The following is a 19,091-nucleotide window of genomic DNA, read 5'->3' as shown; positions in this document are numbered from 1 at the left end:
GGATAAGAGCGTCTGCTAAATGACTTAAATGTAATGTAAATGTAAATGTCTCAAGGCTTAACAATCCTTCTTTAACCTCCTCTCCTTCATCTACACCGATTGTGTTCCTAATGTTTTGTACACTCTGTTTACAGCAAACAGAATTCTCAGCATCTGCAATACTGAGTAATGTCCCCTCAACCCCTGTGTGCTTGGTGATGTATGGGGGAGTCTCAGTAGTGACATCAACTGCAGTACCAACCATGTACGTGGCTCAGTGACTTTTCATCTTCTGCTGAGTTTATCTCACAAACCGGGAACAGGAAACCTGTGAGGATTTGAATCAATTGCTATCAGGATTATTCAAATCCCACTTCTCTCAGTAATACTTTCACGTTCAAAGGTGTGTTTTAACGATGTTTACATTTTAAGCCTTATATCTATCTAGAGTCCAATTCCCGCTAGTGATTATAATATGCATTTCATTTAAGTTAAGTGTCACAATTTAAGATGATATGTCAGTTGTTCAGTGCCAGGTGTCTTGCGGAGGAGCTGCTCGAGAGATTGATTCGGGTAATTACACACACCCTACCGGCATTCTGCTAGTTAATAACACACTCTCCTTCCAACTTCATGTGTAGCCCATGTGTTTGTGACCAGAGGGATCAGCTGGTCTTTAGAGCAGCAACGCGGGGGGGGTGTACTGTAGTCTTTCACCGCACAGATGACCCGAAATGCAACGTTGAAATAATGACATGTTTTCCTTCTTCTTCTCTGAGACGTTACACGCAAACGTACCATGTTATTTGATATCAACATGAGAACACGAAGAGCACTCTCACCCAGACTTTCTGTGTACTTGATCTGTAATGGCTACAAAACAACACTTGACGGTTTTATCTGCTCAACATTTCCGAGATAGTCATTCAGTGATGAAGCAACAAGTCACGGCAGTTAGCCTATTGGTATTGATGTGATGCAGTCAAAGGAGTTAGGCTAAGCGAGCGCAGTTAGAACACACGTTGATCAATCAGATTGTATGGCCGGAACCAGTTTTTTATTTTATAGACCACAGAATACAGCTAAGCAGTGCATTAGTACAGCATCACATCTTCATACATATCTTCAAGCTTTTCCTCCTCCCCCTTTCCTCAGGGAGAGGGTCCCACCCCTCTCTGACCCCTCTCCCCGCTGGTGGACTCGTCCTTCTTCCTCTGGCCAGTAGAATCCAACCGGTAGTCAGAATTACGACAACCAAGGTGAACGCAACAAGCGGGACAATGCGAGTGAAGTCCATGACAACACCGTGCGTCTACGTCATCTTCCCGACAGTTCTTCAACACTGGGCTTTCTTTCTCTGGTCACGTAGAGCTGCAGAGGCCCGGCTAGTCCTTCAGTCTGGATCACGGTAGTCAGCCGGGGAGGCCAGACAGAGGTAGTCCTCAGTGTCGGACAGGGAGATGGGCTGGAGGGTCAGGTAGGACACGCTGGGCCAGTGTGGTTCCAGGTGAGGGCCCGAGTTTCAGAACCAACCTGCGGGGGCACACAGGTAGAGTTGCTGTCCGCCCTGCACCAGGCCACTGTGGGCTCCAACCTTTCACTGTTCCACCTCACTCTACAGGGCAGAGTGATGGAGCTGGAGACGGGGGAGATCCACCAACAGCCCTCAGAAACTTCACAAACTCTCACATCGTTGACAATGACCTGGATAGGACAGCTCATCCAAATATAGTTTATTTTTGAGAATAGCCTTGGTCTCAACTGTACGGTCCTGCATTGTCCATAGATATGTTGTTGGAATGAAGGAACCAAATGCCAGATCTGTTTGTCCACTGGGTTTGGACGTGGATTTGACCTGTGCGGTTCAGAGTAGTAAAGTTGTTGAATTCTGTTTTGACCAAGCACTTTTTGTCGGGACACTGCAGAAGGAGTGCTTTTAATCTCCAGATGCTTGTGGACGAAAGCTGTGAACAACACTGTGTTGCAAGGTACCAAAATCAAAGTCCTGTTTACATTTGTCATTTAGCATACAGTCTTATCCAGAACGACTTAAGAAGTGGTCAGGAAATCTCTGCTTATTTTATTTATTTATTTATATATATTTATTTATTTATATTTGAGGAGCAGTGAGCACCACATATCAAGAGCGTGGCGCTCCTTATCCACAAGACTGGTTAGTATACTATACGCTATTTGATAACTTTAGAAAATAACCCATGCCATACTGTTAAACATTCCTTTGACATAGGCCTAGGGAATCATGCGCTGGTCTGCTCATTGTGCATCCTGTGACCACATGGATCAATGTCACACATACTGTCATGTTGGTCTCGTGCCCTTTTCAGCTCCCAGCTCATACTGTGAAACAAGGGGCCTGTGCTTTTGAGGTATTTCTATACCCTCCGTATAGATCTTCTTGTCTTTCTTTTCCAAATCTTTACTCTCATCAAAGACTGTGTACACACAAACCTGATCTAATGGATTATGATGGGCAACATTCACAGACCGAATGCAAAATTATCACTTATTTTTGCGAATAGCCTACGCAAGGGTGTATGTTAGCCTACGCATGATGTATGCTAGCCTATGCTATGTACAGTGGGGCAAAAAAAGTATTTAGTCAGCCACCAATTGTGCAAGTTCTCCCACTTAAAAAGATGAGAGGCCTGTAATTTTCATCATAGGTACACTTCAACTATGACAGAACATTTTTGAAAAAAAATCCAGAAAATCACATTGTAGGATTTTAAATGAATTTTTATTTGCAAATTATGGTGGAAAATAAGTATTTGGTCAATAACAAAAGTTTATCTCAATACTTTGTTATATACCCTTTGTTGGCAATGACAGAGGTCAAACGTTTTCTGTAAGTCTTCACAAGGTTTTCACACACTGTTGCTGGTATTTTTGCCCATTCCTCCATGCAGATCTCCTCTAGAGTAGTGATGTTTTGGGGCTGTTGCTGGGCAATTGTCATCATACTTATTTTCCACCATAATTTGCAAATAAATTCATTAAAAATCATACAATGTGATTTTCTGGATTTTTTTTCTCATTTTGTCTGTCATAGTTGAAGTGTACCTATGATGAAAATGACAGGCCTCTCTCATCTTTTTAAGTGGGAGAACTTACACAATTGGTGGCTGACTAAATACTTTTTTGCCCCACTGTATGTTAGCCTATGCATGATGTACTGTATTTTAGTCTATGCTGTGTAAGTTAGGTTAGCCTATGCTATGTACAGTTGAAGTCAGAAGTTTACATACACCTTCGCCAAATACATTTAAACTCAGTTGTTCACAATTCTTGACATTTAATCCTAGTGAAAATTAGGATCACCACTTTATTATAAGAATGTGAAATGTCAGAATAATAATAGTATTTATTTCTACTTTTATTTATTTCATCACATTCCCAGTAGGTCAGAAGTTTACAATACACTGAATTAGTATTCGGTACCATTGCCTTTAAATTGTTTAACTTGGGTCAAATGTTTGGGGTGGCCTTCCACAGGCTTTCCACAGTAAGTTGGGTGAATTTTGGCCCATTCCTCCTGACAGAGCTGGTGTAACTGAGTTAGGTTTGTAGGCCTACTTCCTCGCACATGCTTTTTCAGTTCTGCCCATAAATTTTCTATAGGTTTGAGATCAGGGCTTTGTGATGGCCACTCCAATACCTTGACTTTGTTGTCCTTAAGCCATTTTGCCACAACTTTGGAAGCATGCTTGGGGTCATTGTCCATTTGGAAGACCCATTTGCGATCAAGCTTTAACTTCCTGACTGATGTCTTGAGATGTTGCTTCAATATATCCACAGAATTTTCCAACCTCATGGTGCCAACTATTTTGTGAAGTGCACCAGTCCCTCCTGCAGCAAAGCACCCCCACCACATGATGCTGCCACCCCCATGCTTCACGGTTGGGATGGTCTTCTTTGGCTTGCAAGCCTCCCCCTTTTTCCTCCAAACATAACAATGGTCATTACGGCCAAACAGTTCTATTTTTGTTTCATCAGACCAGAGGACATTTCTCCAAAAATACGATCTTTGTCCCCATGTGCAGTTGCAAACCGTAGTCTGGCTTTTTTTATGACCGTTTAGGAGCAGTGGGTTCTTCCTTGCTTAGTGACCTTTCAGGTTATGTCGATATAGGACTCGTTATATTGTGGATATAGATACTTTTGCTGTTCTGGGATTTATTTGCACTTTTCGCACCAAGGTACGTTCATCTCTAGGAGACAGGACGCATCTCCTTCCTGAGCGGTATGACGGCTGCATGGTCCCATGGTGTTTATACTTGCGTACTATTGTTTGTACAGATGAACGTGGTACTTTCAGGCATTTGGAAATTGCTCCCAAGGATGAACCAGACTTATGGAGGTCTACAATTTTTGTCTGATTTCTTTTGATTTTCCCATGATGTCAAGCAAAGAGGCTTTGAGTTTGAAGGTAGGCCTTGAAATACATCCACAGGTACACCTCCAATTAACTCCAATTATGTCAATTTGCCTATCAGAAGCTTCTAAAGCCATGACATAATTTCTGGAATTTTCCAAGCTGTTTATTGGCATGGCCAACTTAGTGTATGTAAACTTCTGACCCACTGGAATTGCGATACAGTGAAATAACCTGTCTGTAAACAGTTGTTGGAAAAATCACTTGTGTAATGCACTTAACCGACGACACCAAGTCCTTAACCGATGTCCTTAACCGACTTGCCAAAACTATAGTTTGTTAAAATACATTTGTGGAGTGGTTGAAAAACAATTTTTAATGACTCCAACCTAAGTGTATGTAAACTTCCGACTTCAACTGTATGTTGGCCTATGCTATGTATGTTAGCCTATCTTTTGTCATTTGCGAGATCTTATTAAATTACTATGTATATGGATTATATATGGAATTCTATGTTTCTTTCCTTCTACCTGGGAAGTTAGAGGTGTGTGTGTGTGCGCCTACGTGCGTCTGCGTGTGTGCGGGAACGGCCGCATGAATAAAGGAACATGACATGCAATGCTTTTTAGAAATCTGGTGGTGAGTGAACTGAGGTCTTGGCTCAGACACTTGACTTGGTCTTTACTGTCATCACGTAGATCAGTCGATGTGGGATTGTGTCAAGTCTTAACTCATCATTACTCTCGGACAACAGGCACCATGGCTCATTTATCCTTCCACATGCCTGGCTGCGTAGGCTGTGCGTGTAGTGTAATAGGCAGTCTACACAACCACTGTGTGCTTGTTATTTTGGCTCTCTGTGTTTGTGTGTCTGTGTGTATGTGAATAAATCTTTGCGTGAGTGCATCAGGCTGTTTGTGTGTGTGTTGTCCCCCCCCCCTCCACTTTCTGTTTACCATGTCGTTAATGAAGATGTAGGAGACTGATTTCCTGACAGGATTACCCTCTGGATCCCAACCACACCTGATGGCTTCCTCAATCAACTGCCAATTTGAAAAGGCAGGGCATCGACAGGTGTCGAGACACCGCCACCTCTACTGAGAGCAAGCTTTGTTTCCACTTTCTCCTGATAGTTGACTACTTACAGTATGTGTCTTGCCTGGCCTATCATATATCTTTATTTTTACGTTATGTTAGGTGTGTGTGTGTGTGGTGGTCTGATGCATCTGGTATTATAAGTAGAAACTAGTTTCACACCTCATGCCACTTTACCTATAAGAAGCTAATTAATTACTAATGGTATCGTGCAAAACTGCAACAGATAAATCAACATAAGGAGTATAGTTAAAGGCCATGGAACACATTTTTCTAATATGGCTTGCTCATGCGTTTGTGTGGTACAGAAAGCAGCTGCAGGACTAGGAATGAAGTACATTCTTGCACATGTGTTGGTGTATCTGTGTCTATGTGCCGTCTGTGTGTGTTTGATTCATCCCTTAATGTGCAAAGCCACATCCATTTCCTCACTCATTATAGTTATCAGACATGCCATTAATTTCTCTGTGAGAAAGACCGGGTGGCATGGTGGAGTGTGAATAGCAACAATCATCTGGGCACATTTCGCTCATGTATTTAGAGGGCAGGAAGCAATCGTTGTTGGCTGGATGTCTCAACAGGTGGATTTGTTAGTGCCTACAGAGATCCTGGGCAGTGTGACATCATCCATTGGAATGGCTGTCCTTCGAGCTCTGTGCTGTAGCTGTTAAGAAGGCCACAGGTGTTCTTTTGGAATGACAATTAAATTCAGACAAATATAGTGTTTATATAATATCTATAGGCCTTTAGTCTTTGTTCTATTTATATGAACTGGAATGTGTTCTAGACTCATTTCCAGCCACGTGTGATGAACACATGCAATGAGTGCACATTGCTCCTGGGTGGTGCGCAGCGGTAACAGATGGCATGCCAAAGCCAACTGGAGCTCAGGCTTCACTAGTCCAATGCAATGTTTATTGGTAGAACCTTTTGTAGCTAAAGTTTCTCTGCTGCGTCTCTCTTTTCCTTGCCGGTTCAACACGCTTGTCCGTCCCTGATAGATGTCCCCCCCTGCAGGATATGAATACTTAATCACAGAAATGTATTATCTCTGTATAGAATATGCCTGGGGCGGAGGAGCAAATATCAACCCAGCCTCCCGCCAGTGCTGAAATTAAGCTCGACGCCGTGGCTATCGAGCTGCACTGGTCCAGGTGTACCTCTCCCCTCCTCTCTCTCCCTCATTCTGTTTCTCTTTCTCTCTTTATCGCTCTCTCCATCTTCCTGTGTTTCTAAAGCCTGTCTGATTTTTAGATTAGCTCACTGCACACAACCCCTCTCTGTATAGGTCATAGGATGAGGCAGGGACTTTAGATTGTAAAAGGGAAAACCAGCCACGTTGCCCCCCCCCCGCTTCCAGATAAGCTGAATACCTTCGCTTTGAGGAGAGAAACACAAAGCCGCCGGCAGAGAACGAGAGCACACGGCGGGGGCCCTGCTCTCAATCTCCGCGGCCGACGTAAGACTTTCAAGCGTGTTAACCCTCGCACGGCTGCCAGTAACAAGAACATTTCCCAGGACATAGACATGTCTTATATGGGCAGAAGGCTTACATTATTGTTAATATAACTGCACTGTCCAATTTACAGTGCACAACAACAAAAAACATTTATCACGGCAACTGGTTTGATACATTCACCTCTGAAGGTAAATAATGTACTTACATTCAGTAATCCTGCTCTGATTTGTCATCCTGAGGGTCCCAGAGATAAAAATGTAGCATAGTTTTGTTTGATAAAATCCATTTTTATATTCAGATGTAGGAACTGGGTTCTACAGTTAGAAGCCCTGATGTGTCTGGATGAGGTCTATATGCATACAATTAGGTGTAAAATGGTTGAGCAGCACGAGAAATATAATAAATAGTAGCAGCAACGTATATGGTGGTTGTGTGTGCAAGAGGGAGTGTGTGTATATGTACATTTTAGTCATTTAGCAGACCCTCTTATCCAGAGTGACTTACAGACCAATTAGTGCCGTGCTCAAGGGCACATCTACAGATTTTTTCCCACGTAGTCGACTCGGGGATTCAAACCAACGACCTTTCGGTTACTGGTCCAACACTCTTAACCGCTAGGCTACCTGCTGCCCACACATTTATGTATCAGTGTTGTGGGCACTAGTCTCCATCTATAGAAAATAATCATAAGTTAATGAGCTCCGGTCTAGCTGCCTTTTTCATATTATCCTCAACCGGAACTGTCACTTTTTCCTCCCATGAGTTTTAGTTTTGATCCTTATCCCACTGGTGCAGCTGTTCACATTCTCATTCCTAAAGCTGAAAGATATGAGCTACAGTTGGAAAGTAATATATATATTTTTGAGCCTGTTGGCAAATGTCTCCCAGTGGGTCCTAGGCTGGTGAGGCCCACACTACTGTCCTGTGCATATGCAGTATTTGCATGCTAATATGATTACTGGGAGGTAATGGAGAGGGCATGGCCTTGCCTCGTTACACTCATCCCTTGGTTGTCAGGCAGAATTGTTTTTAAATGTCATCTGTTGAACCCCCCCCCCCTCCATCGCCCAAACGACCCATAATTTGCTAAAGAGACAACGCGTTCGGCCAGCAATTTGCATGATAATGAGTCACACGGATGAAAGCTGAGAAACACACATTACTCCGTTGCTTGAATACATTTGTATAATACACTTACCGTCCCTTGGCTTTGTGTGAGCTGTCTATAAAACGCTACCCTCCAGTAGTAATTGCCCTGTGTGGTGTGCTGCATGACCTCTTCCTGACCCTTAGGTCAAACCCCATACCCAATCAGGCCTCTGGGAATCATCTTTTTACAACAGAGCAATGCTATAAGCATGGCTCAATCTCTGATGTGTGGGCTAACACACCACACTGCCAATTAGAGCTCTCCTAACCAATGCTAGTCTGTTGTTTCTTGGTATTTGACCTGCATTTTCACAGTTCACACATCACGTCTTCCTCGCAAATCCCATATATTTTGTAGGCACTGTCAGTCTGACTATTTCTGCTTCTCCCAGTCGGTCCCAGAGTAGTCCAGTTCATGTCTGTATCGCCATTACTAATGTACAGTGCCGTCAAAGTATTCGGACACCTGGACTTTCTCCACATTTTGTTACGTTACAGACGTATTCTAAAAATGGATTAAATTGTTTTTTTCTCCCCCATATCAATCTACACACAATACCCCATAATGACAGGTTTTTAGAAATGTTTGAACATTTATTTTTTAAAAACTTGAAAAAAAAAACTTGAAATATCACATTTACATAAGTATTTAGGCCCTTTACTCAGTACTTTGCTGAAGTATCTTTGGCAGTGATTACAGCTTCGAGTCTTCTTGGGTATGGCGCCTCAAGCTTGGCACACATTCAGTGAATTTGTAGTTTCTCCCATTCTTCTCTGCAGATCCTCTCAAGCTCTGTCAGGTTGGATGGGGAGTGTCACTGCACAGCTATTTTCAGCTTTCTCCAGAGATGTTTGGGTTCAAGATTGGTTCAAGTCCGGGCATTGGCAGGGCCACTCATGGACATTCAGTGAATTGTCCCGAAGCCACCCCTGCGTTGTCTTGGCTGTGTGCTTAGGGTTGTTGTCCTGTTGGAAGGTGAACCTTCGCCCTAGTCTGATGTTTTGAGCGCTCCCCCCGACCAAGGCCCTACTCCCCCCGATTGCTCAGTTTGGCCGGGTGTCCAGCTCTACGAAGAGTTTTGGTGGTTCCAACCTTCTTCCATTTAAGAATGATGGAGGCCACTGTGTTCTTGGGGACCCTCAATGCTGCAGAAATGTTTTGGTACCCTTCCCCAGATCTGTGCCTCGACACAATCCTGTCTCGGAGCTCTCTGGACAATTCCTTAGACCTCATGGCTTGGTTTTTGCTCTGACATGCACTGTCAACTGTGGGTCCTTATATAGACAAGTGTGCCTTTCCAAATCATGTCCAATCAATTGAATTTACCACAGGTGGACTCCAAGTTGTAGAAACATCAAGGATAATAAATGGAAACAGGATGCACCTGAGCTCAATTTTGAGTCTTATAGAAAAAGGTCTGAATACTTATGAAAATAAGGTATTTCTGCTTATTTTTGTATTTTTAATACATTTGCAAAAAAAGTATTATAATTATAGGTTAATTATTATAATTAACCTTAATGAACCTTTTTAATAATAGACTTAGAGTTGACTCCACTGTGTGCCCAGAGTAGGATGTATTTTCCCACAGATGTTGATCCTAGACGTCTCAAAGCAGAATGCTGACATCAAAGATTCAATACCAGTAGGTTACACTCACCTCCTCCAACCCCCCATATCCCTGGTCACATCAGAGAGCTGTGTGCTCAGTACTCAATATCAATGAGTCAGGAACCTTTGTGTTTCTCGGCCGGGAACTCCAGAGAGGTACTGGTTCTGATGCCATGTTGTTCTGTGCTCCACTTCAAATGATGCCAGGGATAAGTGTGTATACAGGAAGAGCTCGGGATATAAGAGAGAACATGAAGGCCTACGTATCGACTACCAAGAAATAGTGAGAATAGTAAGGTATAAGAGTCTGATAAGTCATAAAGAGTTAGAATAATAAGGTATAAGAGTCTAAGAGGTCAGATAATTGACAAGGAGAAAGATGAGAGCGATATGTACTGATGATCAGACTGTGTGACATTTGGATTTGAGACTGTGTGACATTTGGATTTGAGACTGTGTGACATTTGGATTTGAGACTGTGTGACATTTGGATTTGAGACTGTGTCACATTTGGATTTGAGACTGTGTCACATTTGGATTTGAGACTGTGTGACATTTGGAAAGCTAAGAGCTAACCATGGATATATGTTGACAGATCAGGGACAGGTAGCAAATCCGTGTAGCTTCCTTCAATACTCCAATGATGGATTTGTTGAATCCAGGTTAGAATTGCATCCCGATCTAAACGCATGCACAAACGCACGCACGCACACCGAGCTTCCCAACAGCAGGGTCAGGGGCTGTGATGAATACATCTCACTCCAGAGCAATTAAATATCTGCTGGATGAAGGAGGGTGCCTTAACGAATGGATAGATGGGGCCTTTATGGATAATTAAAACACCATCTGGCCCAAGGGACACATCTTTATTTTCACTCCCAGTTGACAACAACACAGCTGCTAAATTGGACTAAGTTGTGTTCTCACTAGCGGGATGTTTATAAGGAGTGTACTCACTAGCGTCTCGTTTATCAAGCAAATGTTTATCATAATACATACTCTCTAGCGTCATTTTGTCAGGCACACTCTGAGGAATGTTCTGAATTATTCAGACAGTGGCTGGCTAGTGAGAATGGACTATAAAGAAGCAACCTCTGACAACAGTTGTTGACATAAAGAAGAATTCACTTTGGTCCACTTCATAGGGATTAGAGCTTAAGTTGAGGATTCAAGGACAAGCAATCCATCACCAAGAACTCTCTATCTTCTCTCGTCTCTTTCTCTCCCTCTCCATCTCTCTCTCTTTCTCTCTCCATAATTTTTCATCTCTCTGCCATAACAACATCTCCTCCCCAGAGAGTTTCTCCGCTCCCTGTGTAAATGTTACAGTGGATATTGGACATTGGATGTGATGGACCACAGATGAGCTGTATCAAACATGATGCATTGTGTGCGGTCTCCCAGACTGTAAATTCCCAAATCGGCCCTCTCTGTCGTTGGGATTGATCCGTTGTGTCACCTCCAATTATTCTTACCACACACACACACACACACATACACACGTGTGAGGTCTTGTTGTTGTGACATTGATTGCCATTGCCTCGCACGCTGAAGAAAGGCTCATACCCGACGCGTTTGTGCGGCAAAAGAAATGTCCATTTAAGTTTATTTACCGGAGTGCTGTCCTATTTCTGTTCTGTAGATTGTGTACGAGGATTTACGTTTATATAAGGTGGAGTCGAGCACGTTGTTTATCTCTTCATTTCTTGTCATTTTGGGGAAGCCAGAGTTGTGAAAGTAAACAGAAATGTAACAGGTGAAAATGCATTGCCGGTGTACGATAACAGAGGAACACACTGTAATGCATATGGTTGTCCACTCACTACTGCGACGCCTGCTGAATGTGTCCAAGGCACGAATGTAATTACTGGATACAGACTGGACACTTCCATTTTTCCGACTGAAACACAGCAAAAAAGCATGCACAGCCTAAACGCACACACACACACACCCATACCGACACACACACACAGGGTTCGTGTTGAACCTGGACGGGTTTAGTTCTCCTGTGAGAGAGGTACTTAATCCACCCCCCACTACTCATCACACTCTATCTGACCTCAACATGAAACGACTCTATCTGGGGAGACATCACACTAACAGAAACACTCCTCACAGTCCCTCAGTGTGTTATTAGACCAGTAAACCGAGAGAATGCTGCAATCACCATTGTTTCAGTCAATGTTTGTATTGTTTAACCAGGCTAAGAGCCAGCCAGAGGTAATGTCATTGATGTCATTGGAGAAGGACTAGGGACGCGTCCCAAATGGGACCCTATTCCCTATATGGTCCACTACCAGGGCCCATAGGGGTCAAACGTGGTGCGCTGTACAGGGAATAGGGTGGCATTTGAGACACAAGCCAGGGTGTAGTACTGGTGTAATCTGGCTGTGCTCCCGTGCTGCAGCTGCAGACACTCGAGTGCATTTGAGCACTTCAATCAGAGCCAGGTCCTTGTTTGCGGTGTTTAACGGTTACTGTAAGCCCTTCCTGTTGATGAGATTGTCAGGTCTGCTGCTGAAGGGGACCACTGGGGTTAATTGCGCCCTCTGGGGAGGCACATCTCCAATCCTCCAAAGCGCGCACACACACACACACACACACACACACACTCATGCATGTGTGCATTAACGCACGGACACACACACACACACACACAATAATTATATTTAAGCATAGTTATGTATAACTTGATGTCAAATCCCTCATCCCTCCGCTTTGGCCATTTTTTTTTAAGGCTGCTCTGCAATAAGTGGTCTCGCTCAATCCCCAAATGGGCTTGATTTTGTTTTCGAGGGGGTTTTGCAGTCTCACAACATTTCACATTCAAGCCAAGACTACCGAGCGGATTCATCTCTGCTCCTCTAGCCCAATGCTGCCCTTTTATTTTTGCCACCTCATCTCCCCTGGCAGAAATGATCATTCTCCAAAAACAAGAGCAGCCCCAAACATCATTAAAAAATGAATGGAATTGTAAAAGCGTACAGGCCAAGCGCCGAATACCATTAGGGTTTTACAGGCAAAAAACAACAATCACAGATTGGGATTTGTTCCAGTGTAGTAGGATCCCACAGTTTTATGGATGTTTTGATGATTATTGATAGGTACATTTACCGTCGAGTTTAACAGCTCATCTTAATATAATATAACTTTTTAATGGGAATGTTACGGCCTCCTTTAAAGGGATACTAGGGGATTTTAGCAATGATTCCCCAGAATCAGGTGAGTTTGTGGATACCAGTTGTATGTCTCTGTGTCCGGTATGAAGGAAGCTAGAGGTAGTTTCCCGAGCCAATGCTAACTAGTGTTACACATAGACTTGCACTATCTGCTAGCATGCTAGTAGATACCTATAGACTTCGCCATTGCGCTAACATTTATACTTATGACTAAGATCCAACTTTTTCTAAGTCTGAGATGGGGGACAAAGCCTATTTGAAGGGGAACCTATAGAGGCACCTATAGTCTAAAACCTGTCTGTTTTTCTCTACCTGCCTTTAAAGCTGAGTCTTCAAAATGCAGGTGTGAATGGGCTTTAAATAAGTCTGAATAAGTACATACCAAATGATCAATTATTGATTTTCAAATGATTTTTAAAAATGTTTGTTTTTGTTCCGGACTGAATTGATCATATTGGGTTGTGTAACGGTTTTTCCTTTGGGTTGGCGGAAATGTCCAACAGCCACAAATGAATTTGACAAGCAGCACCTGAATTAATAACCCTGTAATAAAATGATCATAAGAAGTTTTTTTTATAAACCTTCATGCATGCCAAACTATTTCTCACTGACTGTGTGTGTCGACTGCACTGTCTCTTGGTCAGGTCTATATTCTCATTCTCTATAACCTAGATAAATACATTGGAATGTTTAACTCCCTGTGTTTTTTAGGGTGTAGGAGTGGACCCCCACACAGCCCTGGCCCTGTCCCCAGACTCCAAACTGGCCAAGGAGGAGGACCTCTTGTTCCCAGCCTCAGATGAGATGACCATCAGGATAGGTAGAGCAGGACCGCTCTCAGGCAAGCCTCCCTTCATATACCCACATCATTATCAGCAACCTCCCCCATCTACCTCTCAAACAACCTATGGCAGGGACTCAACTGAAAAACCATTTAAAACCATGAGTCTCATTTCTCTGATGGCTTGCTCTTGGATATTCCTCTCGCTCTCTCTTTCTCTTCTTTCTCATCTTACCAATCAATATCTGTACTGGCTTCCTGTGGCGCTTGAATCATCTCACCGGTGTTCTTTGTTTTATGTTTTTCTGCTGGTTTTATTTATTTATTTATTTCGAAACATAAACGTGTACGCCCCCCCCTACGACACAAAACATTACTCACAATTAGAGTCACAGAGCATAGGGCAAAATAACTCTTAGATATAATTGCCAATTTTCACATTCTCTATGTTAATAGGCATCGTGGATTGGTTTAGATGGATATTGAGAACGGGTTTATCAATACTGTGACAATATACTAACAGAAAATAGGATATGGTTTTATTCAGCGTTCGGGACGTTAATGGCTTGCATAATAGTGAAGCCTGCAGCGATTATTAACTTGATCCCTGCGCATGGTGTTCAGTTTGGTTAATTCACTGAGCCAAACAAGTGGAGAGATTTCATTTAGACTATAGGAATATACAGCGGGTGAATCATTTACTGTGACCCCCCTCCTCCCTCATGTACTGTCACAGGCATCCACTCCAGCCATGCGTCCACTGATGATGATGATGCGTGTCTTGCATTTGTTCGGCCAGAGCCTGGTTGAAGTCACTCTGGGAGGCCATGTTTTTAAGTTGGGATGACAGACACGTTAAGAAAGGGGAAGGATATGTGACATGCACTGTATTTAGAGGGGATGTGCAGTGCGTCACAGTTATGTCAGCTGGATGTTGACCATAATGAGCATATTGACCGACCGCAGATGGACTAAAATCGGGAACACGACCCTCGTTTCAAAAGGACTCGTCAGCGGCGGTGACATGAACAGTTTCCTTGATCCTCTCTGTCCAACTCCTGTAGTAAATTCATATTCATTACCGTCAGGTATAATTGCTCAAAGCATCTCTACCGTATGTAGATGATAACATAGATTTGGAGCACATATTGAAGCAGTTCCCTCTTTACTCAATGTGGATGTAGACATCCAAAGGTACATTGTGTTTATATACAAAAGTATGTAGACACCCCTTCAAATTAGTGGATTTGGCTATTTCAGCCACACCCGTTGCTGACAGGTGTATAAAATTGTGTACAGCCATGCAATCTTCAAAGAGACACATTTGCAGTAGAATGGCCTTACTGAAGAGCTCAGTGACTTTAAATGTGGCACCTTCATAGGATGCCACCTTTCCAACAAGTTAGAATGTCAAATTTCTGCTCTGCTAGAGTTGCGCTGGTCAACTATAAGTGCTGTTATTGTGAAGTGGAAGCGTCTAGGAGCAACAACAGCTCCCCGCGAAGTGGTAGGCCACACAAGCTCACAGAACGGGACCGCCGAGTGCTGAAGTGAGCAGCGCGTAAAAATTGTATGTCCTTGTGTGTGGCCGAGCAGCTGCATACAAGCCTGAGATCACCTTGCGCAATGCCAACCGTCGACTGGAGTGGTGTAAAGCTCGCCGCCATTGGACTCGGGAGCAGTAGAGTGACAAATCACGCTTCACCATCTGGCATTCTGCCGGACGAATTTGGGTTTGGCGGATGCCAGGAGAACGCCACCTGCCCGAATGCATAGTGCCAACGGTAGAGTTTGGTGGATCAGGAATAATGGTCTGGGGCTGTTTTTCATGGTTCAGCTCCTTAGGCTCCTCAGTTCCAGTGAAAGGACATGTTAATGCTACAACATACAATGACTTTCTAGACGATTCTGTGCTTCAAACTTTGTGTTTCAGCATGACAATGCCCCAGTGCACAAAACAAGGTCCATACAGAAATAATTTAAGGTCGGTGTGCAAGAACTTGACTGGCCTGCACAGAACCCTGACCTCAACCCCATCTAACACTTTTGGGATGAATTGGAACGCTGACTGCGAGCCAGGCCTAATCCCTCAACATCAGTTCCCAACCTCACGAATGCTTTTTTGGCTGAATGGATGCAAGGCCCCAAAGCAATGTTCCCATCATCGAGTGCAGGTATTCCCAAACGGAGGTTGCTCGAAAAAAGTAAGGCCAGAGACACATACCAGCTCTATTGGTAGTACTGCTACTACCAGCAGAACGACACCTGCACCTGTCGACAACACAAGTTGTTCTGCTTCTACGAGCACATCCAATGCTAGCATCAGTAATTCTACATTTGTTCGTAATTGTTTAATAATGAATAATAATAAAAATACATTGTTCATAATTTTGGAATGAGATGTTTAACGAGCAGGTGTCCACATACTTTTGTATTCTACACTCCACAACCTGCTGTGATGGTTTCACTGTGGGGCAGCTTGCTCTACTCTGATTGGTGTTAGTGAATCGCCTTAGCCCGGATTACTCAGTAGTGTATGACTGTATGTTCAGTGTGTGTGTGTGTGTGTGTGTGTGTGTGTGTGTGTCAGCCAGCATGCTTCTATAAATATGTTATATACAGAATGCAAGAGAGAGATTTAGGCTAGACAGAGTGGAGAATTCCACCAAAGCAGCACAAAAGCTCTCCTCTCTCTCGGATACATGGGCCTTATAGCCTAAACCTATTTACAGATATATAATGCTCCTTAACTATCTAGTGTCTTGCTGTTTAAAAAAAACTTATATATTCCCTTCTCCCTTTCTCCAACCGATAGGCTATGAATATGAATTTGGGTTAGGCTATGCTTTCATCAAGTTTGTTACAATTATGGCTTTCTCCCGATCAAACCATGATTTGAATCTAACGGAGTTTCATCTCAAAGGTGTTTGAATATCCTAAAACCGTGAGGTAGCCAGTGGACTAATAATGAGAGTAAAACTAACTATATCAATGGCCGATATACATTTTTTATGACAAGTTTAATACATTTTAAGCTTATTAAGAAAAAAATATCTGTGTCTGCCTGAAAAATCCCTCCATGTGTGGTTGAGGGGGGTTGCTCATCAAATACTCCCTCAGCAATATGAAGTGAAACACACACACACACACACACACACACACACACCGCAAACACTGTATATGCATTGTGAATGTAACTTTTGAGAGTAGTTTTGAGACAGAACTGATGAGTCCAGGTATCTTGTGATCTTCTGTGCTTCCTCCTCCCCATGCTACTTCTGCCCCTTCTCCCCTATTCTGTCTCTTGATTGGTCTGTCTCAGATCGTGAATTGTGATTGGGGTTTTCTCTGTTGATTATCTTCCTGGGTTCCTTCTCTTAGTGTTTAATGGTACTTACCTGTTTAACCGTGATTCCTTTCCTAGCCATCACAGAAAACCCAAAGTCCAACCAACAGCAACTTCTTTTTTTTAAATCGAAAACTGTGTGGTATATGAATGTGGACGGTACGTATTGCCATTGTTGACACTAACCAATCACATGCATAATGTTTTGATTTAATTACTGCTTTTTTTGTGACAAGCTAAGGGCTGCCTAACATGCTTGTAACTGACTGTCTTGTCAACCATATATCAATATCCAAGGCAGATTGGGAAAGCCAGTGAACCCTATAGCATCATGTAGCTACAATCCCAATGGTTTGAAGCCAGTCTAGCTCTGCTGGTCTCCATATATATATTTTTTTTGCATACAATATTGCTCAGTATTTCAATGTATTTATTTTACATTCTTTATCAAGGGTGTGAGTAATTTCGGACCCCACTGTATATCCCTCATACTTTATGCATGAGACTTACTGAATAATTCACTCTGTATTTGGTGAGAATCAAAGCTACTCGCTGTGACGATCCGCGTGTTTGCTTTTCTGTAATGGGGTTAAAAGAGAAGGCTACATCTTAAGGGGATGGTTCACTTTTTTGAGGTTTTAACTTCTTTTCAAACTTGGCAGGCTGTCGTTGTTTCCTCCAAACCATTTTAAAAGTGTGTTTGCTGGTTATTTAGAAACTACAAAGAAGTGAGCTGTCCCTTTTTAAGGTTTAAGTCCCATTCCAGTACATCAAGCACAGCTACCCTTCTTCTTCTCTTTAAGAGTTGTTAACAAGACAGGCTCTCCAGACTTGTTTTGGTCACACCATTTAGGGCAAGAGATAAGATAGTCACCTCAAAGTGTTGACCGAGTAGGGACTGGGGGGGTAAACACAACACACTAATGCCAAATCTTGGTTTTTAATTATCATCTTATGTAACCTTATATAGTCTTATGTCTTAAGAAGAAGAGCAGTACTGTCTCTGATTTCTACCTACTATCCCACTCCATTATGTAACAAGTAGATTTTTGAAGACTTTTCAGGTCATCGGGTTGGTATTTTAGCTCACTGTGCGTGAGTTGTGGTCTATGTCTGAGTGTTTGCGGGTGACTTGGCAGGTGAGATTAACTGAAACGAGAGTAGAGGAGAAAGGTTGGAGTGGGACTCCTCCTCCCTCTCTGCATGTCGTTGAGGAGACAACCTACCCAGAATGCTCAGTGGCATTAAGGGACAGTCTGAATGGAGGAGACCTTTCTGGTCACAGCACCCAGGAGCAGATAGGGAGACTTATAAAACAAACACAGATCTATGAAGCAGCCAGAAGGATGTTTGTTATACAATTGATTTATGTTCCTGTTGAATTAGCAAACAGTCTCAATATGATTTGCTCCTCACATGTCCTACCGATTACAAAGAGGCAAAGGTGGGCACAGGATTGTAGCCAATAATGCACCTTCTGTATCCATGCAAGACAGTTAGTTGTTCTCTCTCTCGCTCTCTCTCGCTCTCTCGCTCTCTCTCGCTCTCTCTCGCTCTCTCTCGCTCTCTCTGGCTCTCTCTCTGGCTCTCTCTCTGGCTCTCTCTCTGGCTCTCTCTCTGGCTCTCTCTCGCTCTCTTTCTCTTTTTTGTCCCACTCTGTAATACCTCTTCACATTCTCTCTTTCTTTCTTTGCATAGATGAGGTTTTACAGGAGGGGACGAGGGCCCAGTGGGGTTCTGTATACCCTTATCATTACACAACACATTGTAGTCCCATTCACAGGAACAGGACACACAATGGGAGTATCGCTCAGCTCTGTACCTCCTTCGTCTGCCCAGTATGTGGTGTGTGTGCTCAAGGTTGATCGTGTGTGCGCAAGCGAGTGTGCGTCCATGTGACATGAAACATGCGTTTCTGCACACAAGTGTGTGTGTGTGAGTATTTGTATGTTTGTGAGTCACTGGCCATCCTGAGTAGATGGCATACGTATCGACCTACTGTTGTCATGCCTTGATTGTTGCTTGGCGACAATCATCATTCTGGGTTGCATGATGAAAGTTAACATCCAGAATTGCCATGGAACCAAGACACTACTCA

The 19,091-nt window shown here is 43.1% G+C and overlaps 1 protein-coding gene across 2 annotated transcripts in view; it reads left to right on the top strand.

Annotated features, from left to right (window-relative positions):
- The window catches only part of LOC115106415 (zinc transporter ZIP11-like), a 136,074-nt gene that overhangs the window by 58,044 nt on the left and 58,939 nt on the right, over positions 1-19,091 (top strand). The window contains exon 5 of one of the 2 annotated variants that reach the window (XM_029629128.2): positions 13,578-13,686. In XM_029629128.2, coding sequence (XP_029484988.2) covers positions 13,578-13,686 — 109 coding nt within the window. Of the gene's footprint in view, positions 1-13,577; positions 13,708-19,091 lie in introns of both variants that reach the window. The other variant, XM_029629127.2, reaches the window with a different exon arrangement.

The sequence above is a fragment of the Oncorhynchus nerka genome, linkage group LG23 (assembly GCF_034236695.1).
Source record: "Oncorhynchus nerka isolate Pitt River linkage group LG23, Oner_Uvic_2.0, whole genome shotgun sequence".
Lineage (NCBI taxonomy): Eukaryota > Metazoa > Chordata > Actinopteri > Salmoniformes > Salmonidae > Oncorhynchus > Oncorhynchus nerka.
The sequence above is the reverse complement of the archived record's forward strand: the minus strand, read 5'-3'. Positions and strand labels throughout refer to the sequence as shown.